Below are 12,102 nucleotides of genomic sequence, written 5' to 3' on the forward strand. Positions count from 1 at the left end.
TGCATGGATTATGTTAATTACAGGTTAGGTTAATGGTTGTATCTATGTTAGCTCTGTGAATGACTTGAAACCAGTCCAGTCCACATACATTTCACTGTTTAGACATTAAAGGATAGGTTTACAGTTTTTCACAGGGTTTTTCAGCTGTTTTAAAACAGTCAGGTGTCCATGAAAACACTCAAATTGGCCATCAAAAAGACTATCCTCCCAAAATCTTTAGTGCAAAAATATATCTGAAGCTAATATAAGACTTCAGTAGTACCAGACAAACAAGTGGATGTCTTCCAAAGTTTCACTTGATTTGACTATCCCAGGCCACTGAATAACACAGGACAAGGAATGTGTACTTTGTCCCCCATCATTTATACTGAAAACTCATTAAGAAAAAGTATTTTAGCCAGTATGAACACCTAACCATTGCTTTAAGACAGATGTGAAATTTGGTGAAAATGATCCTTTAAATTACACCTCAGCCTAGTGCTGCAGGTAGATCACATTATCCTGTAAAAAGTATTTGAGGTGCATTAAACATAAATCTAATTCATTATGTAGTTCATCCATTTGTGCAAGTTCAACATGTGTAATGGTTAATGATGCTAATTTCCTTTGTAGGTCTTTAACTATCATGTGTTTCTCCTGCTGTTAGATAAGTATAAGCTTGGGGTTTTGGGTAATTAACCTATCCATACACTGCGCTGTAATTATAGATACACTGTTGCAGTCAGGGCAGGTTCATGGCGGTTTTGTCTCTCAGAGGTAATTATCTCGCTGAAATGAAACGCACACAGGGGGAGCAGAAAACATCAGCTGATGTGTCTGTTGAGCAACTTCAGCCCCGTGATAGACAATTTATTAACAGCAGGGTGTAACGAAACAACAATGTATTGTAGGACAGTGATGAAGCTTGAATAGACAGTTTAGTTAATAATTAATGATACGCAGGCAGATTCATACTTACTGAAACTAAATAGAAAGAAACACACAAAATAAAAAGTATAAAAGGCTCGGACCACAGAAGATGTTACTAAAGTTGAATAAAACTTTTATTACAATATATGCATCAAGAACATTATTTGGTATTTTAATATTGGATTAAAAACAGCACAAAGAGGAATGTCAAGAACTCACATCTTGGCTGGTGAGGGAAAACATTGGCTACACCGACCTCGTCAGGTCACCTTTAACCTCTGTGGTCGTGGAAACCACAAAGCACTCAGCAGTTGGGACAGGTAAAACTATGCCTCTTACAAAATTCTATCGTATCGAATGAGCATCAATGAAACAAAAAAAAACGTTAACAATGCTCGCTGGCACTTCACTTTACATTATGGAGGAAACATGGAGTGTCAAGTTGATTGAAAGCACCAAACTGAAGTGTGTCAGTCAAACACACCTCCATTGACTATCCTTCATTTGTCAGGTCTACAGGAAGACTGTAAGAGGCCAAGGGTCACAGTTTATCTAATATTAAACTCAAAAGGAGCTTAAATATACTTTAATGCCGTTGTACTTGGCGACATTGGTCTTAGAGATGCAGTAATGGGTAAGATTTGAACAAAAATCCCAACACAACACTGAGGAAATTCACCTTAAATGTTTCCAGACAGGGTCTAGAGCTGCATGCATGAGTGGAATAACACAAATTAACACTGAGCAGGATCGACCCTATTCAACGGGAGGTTTGTATGGTCACTTCTGAACCAGAGGGAAATCTGAAATACAGTTTTCTCTTGACAAAAAGAACATTGAGACAATGGCGTAATAACGATGGCAGAAAGAAGATTTTCAGCTATTTCTGCTACAGCTGACTCTCCCACTGAAGCTCTTTCACAGAGCAAATGTTAGTATGTGTGTTGAGAGCAGCTCTGGGGCTAAAAGCAGTGAATTGAAGCAGCAATAATTTGGTTTTGTCAATAGCTAAAAAATGGAAAAGTAACAGTAACTCCCAATGGTTTTGTATTAAAAATATTTGCCACCGTTTAAAGAGATGGGTCACATTACTTCATTTGCGAAACTGGCAAAAGTTTTAAATGAAACAAAAATGTTTTAAAAGTGTAAGAAATAGAACCGTGTGTGTATATATATATATATATGAACATAACACTGTTTGAATATATTTGACTGTATGTATAAAAAAAAAAGAAAAGAAAAAAAAGACTCCAGATCCCGTGGGGGACTGAATGAAGATAGTGGCTAGCAGTATGAGTCAACAACCAGGTAGCTTCTACATCCTTTGCTGCTATCGTTCATCTCTTTCTCTCTCTGGTCAAACTCAAGCAGTGGCTCAAATACCTGCAGCGGAAAAGAAAAGGCATCAGAGAACATCAGTATAAACGTAAGTCTTTTTTAGGTATTTAAGTTGCAAATACATGCAGTGAGTATGAATCAGGATGTGAGTTAAATGTATTCATGTGTCTTTTCTCTTACTGGCTTTTCACGCATGGGGGCCGTCTCCCTCTCCATCTCCGTGCTTCTGCATCTGGGCCTGCATCTTGGCAATCATCTCCTGCATTCGTCTTAGCTGCGGGATACAAAAAATATCATGTATAAGACGGAGAGAACTGCACTAAAACGACAGATATTCATTTAGACAGCTCAGACTTTATGAAGATATTTGGACAGAAAATTGGAGGTATTCATTCCGATTTATAGTCTAACAGCCACTGTGCTTATACCCAATGAATAAGATTAATGCAGAAGAAGAAGAGAGACCATTCTTAAACAGGTTTGATTGCTCACAGCTTTGACACAGACTATGTAACTGTAAAGCAGTGTCTGAAATAACCCACCTCAGCCTCCTTCTCCTGCAGGATTATATCCTTGTCCATTTCCTCCGGCTCCGGTCCCTTTCTGCATCGATAACACACGTTTAGTTACTGTGATGCTTTAAGCTACAAAATCAAACTTTAACATTTGGGCAGAATGTGTGGCTGTTTAACCAAATGCACGATCAGAGAAGTTAAATCGCTTTGTTTACTGATTTGTCAAACTTACTGTGAGTCCGCAGACAGGAATGTGAAATGTGTATGTTTGTATGCTGAGAGTGCATGTTGTGACATTTTAAGTAACATTAGGCAAGCATGACAAAAGCCACATTGAGAAAGTGGAAAAAAGGGGGTCAGTGGGTTAGTAGTTTTTTTTTTTCTTTTGCAGGAAGACAAAACAGTTGATGAGAAAAGTGGGCGTCTACAACAAATAACTAGAAGCAAAGATCCAAGAGAGAAGCAGCAAGTGTGAAAGTCAGGGGAACAGAGTTACCTCCCCCCGAATGGAAGAAGAAAAAAAACAAACAAAAAAAAACAATACCTCCAACAGTCCACATCATTGGACAGATGACGGGGACATGTGAAGACAGTAAAACCAGTCCCTTTTTCCTGGGGTTGGATTTAGAGGAAAGTCTAAAAGAATCTTTTCAGTCTACATTGAGGTTTTAATGATGATATGACCACACTATGTTAAATGACATACACAGTAATCCTCTTTAACTACACATGCCATTTAGCTACTAACCAACCATGAAAAACCATGACCCACTACAGCATGAAATCCAGGTCTACCTCACTACCACGGTCTAACTGGTGTAGTTTCCATGCAAAATGATGAGTTAAAGCTACATAACTGACGCTAGTTCAACAATAGAAGGACAAAAAATGGTCCCATTCTAGTAATCATCAGGTTATGTAAATAAAGTCCTCGGCTTATAATGCAAACCCTAGCCTTTTATCTTAAAGCCGTAACAGTTCAATTTGTGTGTTTATCGTGTGTGTGAGTTTAACGACATGGCGTTTCAGTGTATTTCTAATATTCGCTATAAATAACATAAAACATGATTCTATTAGAATAAGAGGTTTGCTGTTTGAGGTGGGGGAGGTGCAGAAAGGCAAGCAGACAGACAGGTACGTACGCAGGAGACAGAGGTAGAACGTAACCATGGGAGGACAACCTGCCGCCCCGCTTGAGGCGTTCCGAACGGAAGTTCTCGTAGTGCAGGTCCTGAGTCACTTCCTGTAGATCCTGCATGTGGGTTCTGAGGAGGTTGAGGAAAAAGTCATCAGGCAATAAACACTTGTAATGTAACACAAAAATGTCACAAATGTCAAAGAGTAAGGAGAGCGGAGGGTTTCAGCCTCCTCCACCACTCACATCAGCATGGTCCGCAGCTTGAGGAAGTCATTGTGTTCGGGATTCTCCACCTCGACCACACCCCAGGGGTACAGGCGGCCCCTCACCTTCTTCCCTTTGGCCTCAATCTGCTGGTTGGATCCTACCACTGCGAATGGGATGCTAGCCTGAAGAGAAGGAGCAGTTCATATGTCTTATGTTATGTTTCAACCCCCTACATAAATTATTGTACTTAGGATTAAAGGATATATTGTTAATTTGTTTTATTTTTGACAAATTCCCATTTCTGTGGTAGGAATTCCTAAACAAGTAATTCAGGGATTGAAAGCTTTACAGGGTTTACCTTGAGGATCCTGGTCTGCTCTTTGAAGTCCTCATCCTCATCTGACTCAGCATCAGGAAGGTGGTAGATCTTAATACCGTGTTCATCAATCTCATCCAGAATCTTAACAATAACACAGTGACAACACAGGTTAGTAACTTCCTATTATGTATTTAAGTATCTCTTTATTTCCTGTTTAGTCGGGACTTCAATATTCCTGTTCATTGAGATCATTTTTGAATCTTACCCCTTGGTTTTTCGTATTTACCCATTAAGCACTGACTCAACACTTCATTTAAACACCACCTCCGGTATACTGACACACTGGGAGGCTAAAGCAGTGAGCACGAGTGCATGACAGCTGCAGTTTCTCTCAGGAACTGGAAAAGAGCCTGAAACAATGGGTGACTCTGTTGTCCTCACCCTGCGCTTGAGCCTCTCCCTCTCTCTGAGGGTGAGCGTGTCCGCCTTGGCGATGACAGGAACCACGTTGACCTTGTTGTGGATGGCCTTCATAAACTGGACATCCAGGGGTTTCAGGCTAGGAAGGACAGGAAACAGACAGGCACAGATAAAGGATTCAAGTTAAGTATTTCTGAAAAGCAGTGAGTTGAAAGAGGGCTTCTCAGATTCACTGTGTTACTATTGACTGAACTGTGTGCACGACTCACCCGTGGCCAAGCGGGGAGATGAAATAAAAGCAGCAGTGAACTCTATTGTCGACAATGTGTCTACGATTTAGACCGCTCTCGTCGTGGAGGTAGCGCTCAAACTGGTCATCGATGTAGCTGATAATGGTGCTGAAACTGGGTGAGAAAAGGTGTAAATTACATTAAAACATACAGTATCTATCACAAAACACTTTACAACAGTAATCCATGCTGACGGCACACCCACTAAGTACTAAATTCAAGAGCCCAGATGAGAAAGAAATTCTCCTTCATTCTCCTTTTGATGTAAATCATACCTACAAATATTTATTTTTAACTATTCTGAGATCACAGGACTGACACTTGGTAATTCAAATCTAAAAATACCTCATGTCCTTCATCATCACACACTCTCAAAGGGATTTCATACCAATCCTGGCTGTTGATGGCGTCTCCGTATCCGGGTGTGTCCACCACAGTGAGACGCAGCTTCACTCCTCGCTCTTCGATTTCTACTGTCGATGCCTCGATCTGAACCGTCCTTTCTATCTTTTCTGTTAGAAGATGAAAAGGACAAAAATCAGTCCCTGAATTTCACTATACGGCTCTACGCAGCCTTTGGGTTTGTGTGCATGTTTTACCTGCTGCTCCAGGGATGACTCTCTCAGGGTAGAGGTCAGTGAGGAACAGGCTGTTGATCAGGGTGGATTTTCCAAGCCCAGATTCACCTTTTGGCAACAAAAGGAAGATGAAACAATCGTCAGTGAACATCAAAACTAGAAAATGAATAAATATTGATTTCATTTCAACTGTTTTTCATATACTGACGATAAATGTTAAACTACCACAAACATTAGACAAAGACAATAACACATCCGCAGATTAAGAGTGTGATCATGTTTTTAATACAAATGAATAGCCTAGCGTTGCAGCAGTATAAAAAGTGTCTCTAAATTCATGATATAGCACATCCATTGATCATTGTTGGAGTCCCACTATGCCACATTTTGTCTGGGAAAACACCAGTAGCCGCTTAGCTTAAACATCAGCAGTGAACACAATTTAAGATACTATACTGTGTTAAGAAATGTAAGAAAACATTTCTTCAGTGTCTTGGTCGTGTTACTAATGCAGAGACATAAACAACCGCTTGTGATCTTTACCAAGGAATGCTGCTACTGTGGTTCCCACCAGAGCCGTGGCAAAAGATTTACACAAGTCTTCAATACATCCTAAACTGGAGATTTGCCAAAGTGGCTTAAAATATGAAATCTATAGACTACAGGTTCAGGTGCATGTTGGAAAAGAGCATTAGAGAAGTGTTTTTGAGTAAAAAGACGGACAATGAGGAGAAATTGTATTTTTTGTTGTATTCATATAACTATGATCTAACTATGAACTGCAACTGATCTACATATACGTGAGCAGGAAAACACTGATTTATTTAAGAACATGGGTCACGCACAAGGTTAAATAAGCACTCAATGAGTATTCTTGCAGTAGAGGGACCAGCAGGCCTCGGCCGCTGTGTGAATCTATCCCTGCAGGCTCACAGGCTACATTCCTCTCTGGTTTATTTTAAAGCAAAAGGATGAGCAGTGTTCAGAGGGGCTTCTACCCTCCCCCCCTTCCCAACATGCAGGGAGGTTCACACAGTCACAGCGCTCGCATCAAGAGTTTACACTGCCACTGACTCCAGCTGAACAACTACACTGATGTGACATCTGCCATTTTCTACCGACTGGCCTCCGTGCACACTGCACCTATGCATTACTGAAGACAGGATCAAAGACAAACAGCTCAAGCTCAACACATAAAGCAAGGAGCTACGGAGGTTAAAAAGCTGTAAAACTATAACATAAAAAATAAACAACAGCATGTTCAGATCCCACCATAAACACATAAAACACATGAGCCAAAAACCCCAAAACGCATTCCTTAAATGTCCATATTGAATCTCCAGTTTGAACCCTGCTAACGCTGAGATACACTATCACTTTCCAAACTAAATACAAAGTCACACAATGACAAAGAGAAAAAATGAGAAAAAGTCTTATAAACAGCGATAACACACTCACCTACCACCATGAGGGTGAACTCAAAACCTTTTTTTACTGACTTGCGATGAACCTGATTCGGCAGGTTGGCGAATCCAACGTACCCTGGAGTCTCAGGGTTGGTGAACTGGCCCTGCTGTAGAAAACAAAGCACAAAGAAAGTCATTATCTCGAGAAAACCTTGTGACATAAATTAAGATGAAAGGACATAGATGGTACTTAAAGTTAATTTTTGCTGCAAAATCTATGTAAATCCATCTGCAGCTGCACATGGTTTTGGCTGTCACTATACCAATAACACGACAGCTTGTTATTAGTGCTGGATTAGGAGCAAAATCTGGGGTGTTGGGGGGGGAAAACTGACTTCTCTATGATCTATTTATAGAAGACCGTCCACCCTTCGTTACAGTTTTTATGGCCCTTCGCTTGAGTCAAGGAGAAAACTGTAGAAACTATTCAGAAGGCCAGCAGAAGGCCAAAAGGGCAACATTTAACAGTGACAATGCTTGACAGGGGGAAAAAAAACCCAACAACACACATGTTCCTTATTTAGTTTTTGTTTAGGCCACACAGGCATGTCATATTTATACACCCTTCCCTTCCTGGTCCTTTCAACAAAGGTCATGATTGATAAGCGGCGTGATCTCGCTCTGCCTTTGGACATTTGAAGCCAAATCAGTGAGTCATGAGTACAGTCAGCAGCACACTGAGCATCAAAGCCAGAGTGACCCTGCATTCAGAGAGTAATACTCATGCTCTCAACAATAACAAAATACAGTAAATGATGTGAGAAAAGCACAAAATGTTCTACTGAAACAAGTGGGAGTGTTTAAAAATAGAAAACAGGCTTATTATTTCTATTAATAACAGAATTGCGCATGTTTGAACTCACAGAATAAGAGCACATCACACATACAAGCTTACTCTCTCGTCACTATTACTGCTAAGCTATTAATCTCGAAAGACAGTCACTGAATTAGATGGAGTATCTAGTTTTTTCCCACCAAAACTCACCTTCATTTTGTCGGCCTGAGACATGTTGGTTCCTTTTTAAACCTGAAATGAAAGACAGACTGTATCACACACTGAGATACTTGCGGAAACAACTAGCACTGAAACTTCATTTGGGCCTTTTCTGTAATGGAAGTAATTCATATAACTCTGCATACTTTCAGGCCCGGCTGTGAGAGAGACAGGAAGTCTGGTTTGTGCTCTCAGTGTGAGAGTACTGTGTCTCACCACAAGAAAAAGAAGAAAAAAAGCGACTATCTCCTCTTCCTGCTAGCTGCATTACAACTGCGTCCGACAACACTACACTATTATCTGAGGATAAAGCTATGATTAAGCTATGCTTATGCTATTAATCCCAAAGTCTCAGCAGCTGGTATTATATTTGTTTACTACATGACAGATGGTTGTTACAATTCAGATTTTTTTTAGTGTAACTGGACACTCAAACTGAACTGAAATAAGTTGTCAAAAACACACCCACACAGCTCAGAGAGTCAGAGTGACAAAGACTGATGGCCGATATAGACAAAATGAGATATGATAATATTTTTGACCAAATACCTCGATATCAATATCTTAACGGTACTGTAGGGATGACTATTGGTGCTTTCAGAAAACATTTACACAATGAGATTTTTGATCAATCATCATTAATGTGAATTTAATGACTAAGTGGGTAAAGACATATAATAGAACAGCTACAACAGTCTGGTAAAGTGTTTTTTTTTTTTTTAGAAGAATTTACTGTAATGCAGCCTTTAAAAACCAGGAATAGACAACACCTACACCATATACTGATATAAGACATCCAAAATCTAAGACTCAAATCTAGTCTCATTTCATGATATTGATATATTGCCCAGCCCTACTGAATGTATGTCTCGACATGGTTTATTTTTCCAGCTAATTAGAGAAATTAGAGGCTAATTTCATCCAGTTTGAGAGGCATAACTCAACTAGATTAGCCGTAGATATAATACGCTAACTAGAATGAATAGAAGTGATTTTCTCACATTAATGGACACTGTTGTGGAAATTAGCTGATTAATTAGCCACGGCTACTCCTCGGTTAACGGTGAAACGGGAAAGTGGGTGTGAAACGGGCTGAAGCTCACATCACACATGGAAACCTAAAGCTTTACTTGACGAGCTGATGTCGAAAAAGCAGCAAAACTAGGAGAAAGTAGACACTGAAAGCGTTTCACCGAGCTAGCAGTGCTGTTAGGAGCAGCCTTAGCATAGCTTTGACTGATAACTAGCAGGATGTTAACTTCAGTAGCTCATGTTAGCGCCGTCGGGTTTCACTGCGATACCGAGACTCACACGGGAGATGAATAAGTGATGAGAGGGTGAAATGTGTGTTGTTACCTTACAATCTTCCCGCAGATAGTTGAATGGAGACGGGGGTGCACAGAGAGAGAAGCTGACGGTGAACAGCAGACTTGGCGGACACCTCAAATTCTTCAGATTCCGGTGCAGCGGCTTCCTTTAGCACACAGACCACAATGCACTGGGCGAGAGAGAGAGGGAGCAGCAGGGCCCCTCTGCTCACACTGAGGCAGCCTGATGATCATCACCTACACAGGTATACCGTATCACACATGACTAGCTCCATAAAAAAAACACTAACAGACTCATACTCATCCACGCCTCTAAATGGAGCTCCCTCTTTTCTGTTTTTAAAAGGGACCTCAAACTATACTTATGAAAAGAAAACATGCAGAGCCTCTCCTCAGAGCTCATGAAGAGCTGGAGATATTTGATGACCTCTGGAGCAGTGGCTCAATGGACCCCCAGGGGTCTTTTGGGGGGTTCCAGGTGGTCCCCAATAAAAAAAGGGAATAATTTATTTGTACTATAATACATCCATCAGTCATCAGACTGTAGGCTACAACACCGCAGCACCCAGTACCTCACACTCTCACAAAAAAGACTGGTGCTGTCCTTACTGTGTAAATCCCAGGAACATTGCACACATTGCACGCTTATATGCACACAGACATTTGTTTAATAGTCTTTTATTTTATTTTATTCATTTTATCACTTTCACCCTTACGCTGCTATTATTTTCTCTCCACTGTACTGTTGTGTCAATTTGAATTTTTCCCAAGGGGAATCAATAAAGACACATCCTATCTTATCTCTCTCATCTTATACACTTTCTGTTATAAATGATCTAAAAGCAAAAATCTTAACAGATGGGGTTTCCTTGGACAAAATCGTATCAAATTTGAGGGCCTGTGATCTAGTTTTGTCAGTTTAGGGGTCACTGACGTGAAAAGTTTGAGAGCCACTGTTCTAGAGTAAGTATGGAAGAGTGCAGACTTGTTATTATTTTGTTTTTAAAAGTGTATTTTCTATGATTGTTTATGTTATTATATTATATAATAAAATATTCCTGTATTTGTATAATTTATCTCTCTTATCTAATGCGCCTTGTATGTTGAGGTGTTATTTTGTTGTTTGTCTAAGTGTCTAAGTGTTTGTAAATTACTAATTTTCAATTGAAATACAAAACAAAACAGAAACATTATAATTATGACTGTGCCAGTGCATGAATGATATTATCAAAGCCAAAAATGTCATAGCATTGTACAGGTCTACAAAAAGAGTATTATTATGGGTACCCCTATCAAGCCCAACTTAAGCATTTATATCAGGATTGACCCTAAATATTTTAGTGCCTTCTAAACAAGATTTTAGATTGAAGCCCCCAAAATGTGCAACAATCGTACTGGCAGTCCTTCAGAACTTCAAAAATGACCTAACACTAAAGTTATGTGCAACAGTTCCTCCAGTCCAGACAGAGTCCTCCCAATCCTCCAGACAAAAAGACAAGCAGGGGTCAAGGCATGTTTGCTGGCATCATGTGGTAGCACATGTGGTAGCTGGCTGCCTATAAGGATTCTGATGCTCCACCTATCAAGTCTGAAGGAGGGGTCCACAATAATTGACAATACTGAAACAACTGCATGACAAAATCACAGGACAGGACCCAGTTAAAATACTGTGTGCCTTCAGCTATCAACCAAGGAAGATGTTTTACATGCCACAGTAGGAAAAGCACAGCTGCAAGTAATAAATTAATGAATGAAATGCATTTAGCTGCTTTGGTGTCAGGGTCCTGGTACTGTGCATGCCAGACACACTCTCACACTGTCTTGGCTTACTGAGACATTTTACTAAAACGGAACAACATAGCCTAACACACCCTTACACCAACAATAACACCTCATTATAATTTCTCAAAGTTAGAGTATAAGAGTATATATTTTGTTGAGGTGCTTTCATTCATTTAACATTTTACCCTGCATTAATTGGAGTGGGTCGATAGAGGGTACCAATGCTCCTCATGAAACTGACAAAATAATGTTCTTCAGTAAATGTATTGACTGATAATATATATAGACGGAATGCGTAGGCTACAGAGAGAAACATGCTGTTTCTAAGTTGCTACGTAACCTTTTTTTAATATAAGTTGCACAGAAGCATCTTATTATGGAAATAAGACTAACGAGAAGAAACAAGACAGCCTGAAAGGTAAGTATCAAGGAAAGTTAACTTTTTCAATAAACGTAATGTAACATAAGACCAGTTGTGGCAGTAAATCATTGAAAAATAACTAAGCGAACAAACATAATGTGTGGAATACTTAGTGAACTTTACTACTTAATTAAAGTAAAAGTTATTTGCCCTTTGGTCTTTTACTGTTCTTTTGTGTATGAGGAAATATTAACGCGAATATATCGTTTTAGCTGCAGATGATGTGAGCTAAACTCGTGCCTAAACCTATAACTGTTAACACGCTGTAATCATCATTGCTTACACATTGAATCTCGGTGTAATTGTAATGACAACGGTTTAAAACTTATTAGACAGAAACGTGTACGTGTATCGAGGTGTAAAATATAAAATATACGTTTTTTCCTAATCTTTATGT

General features: G+C 39.6%; 1 protein-coding gene across 2 annotated transcripts; it reads right to left on the minus strand.

Moving 5' to 3' along the window:
- Positions 1-1,027: 1,027 nt before the first annotated feature.
- Positions 1,028-9,666, minus strand: septin2 (septin 2). 2 transcript variants are annotated; one of them, XM_062429745.1, is made up of 13 exons: positions 9,531-9,666; positions 8,166-8,207; positions 7,173-7,284; positions 5,736-5,822; positions 5,525-5,648; positions 5,116-5,250; positions 4,868-4,985; positions 4,466-4,567; positions 4,144-4,289; positions 3,944-4,027; positions 2,790-2,850; positions 2,428-2,521; positions 1,028-2,292 (listed from the first exon to the last, which is right to left on the minus strand). In XM_062429745.1, the coding sequence occupies exons 2-12, from the start codon at positions 8,187-8,189 to the stop codon at positions 2,435-2,437; spliced, it is 1,080 nt and encodes a 359-aa protein (XP_062285729.1). In that variant the 5' UTR covers positions 8,190-8,207; positions 9,531-9,666; the 3' UTR covers positions 1,028-2,292; positions 2,428-2,434. The 2 variants fall into 2 exon arrangements, with proteins under 2 accessions (XP_062285729.1, XP_062285727.1); XM_062429743.1 differs by having other exon boundaries at positions 7,173-7,287.
- Between the last annotated feature and the right edge of the window lie 2,436 nt (positions 9,667-12,102).

The sequence above is a fragment of the Scomber scombrus genome, chromosome 11 (assembly GCF_963691925.1).
Source record: "Scomber scombrus chromosome 11, fScoSco1.1, whole genome shotgun sequence".
NCBI lineage: Eukaryota > Metazoa > Chordata > Actinopteri > Scombriformes > Scombridae > Scomber > Scomber scombrus.

Bases quoted from the DNA above. Each gene is read 5' to 3' on its own strand.
- septin2 (XM_062429743.1), bottom strand. From the start codon at position 8,189: ATGTCTCAGGCCGACAAAATGAAG. The intron at 7,288-8,165 runs GTGAGTTTTGGT...TGTTTTCTACAG, and splicing joins CTCAGGCCGACAAAATGAAG to CAGGGCCAGTTCACCAACCC. The intron at 4,028-4,143 runs GTGAGTGGTGGA...CAACCTCCTCAG, and splicing joins AAGCTGCGGACCATGCTGAT to AACCCACATGCAGGATCTAC.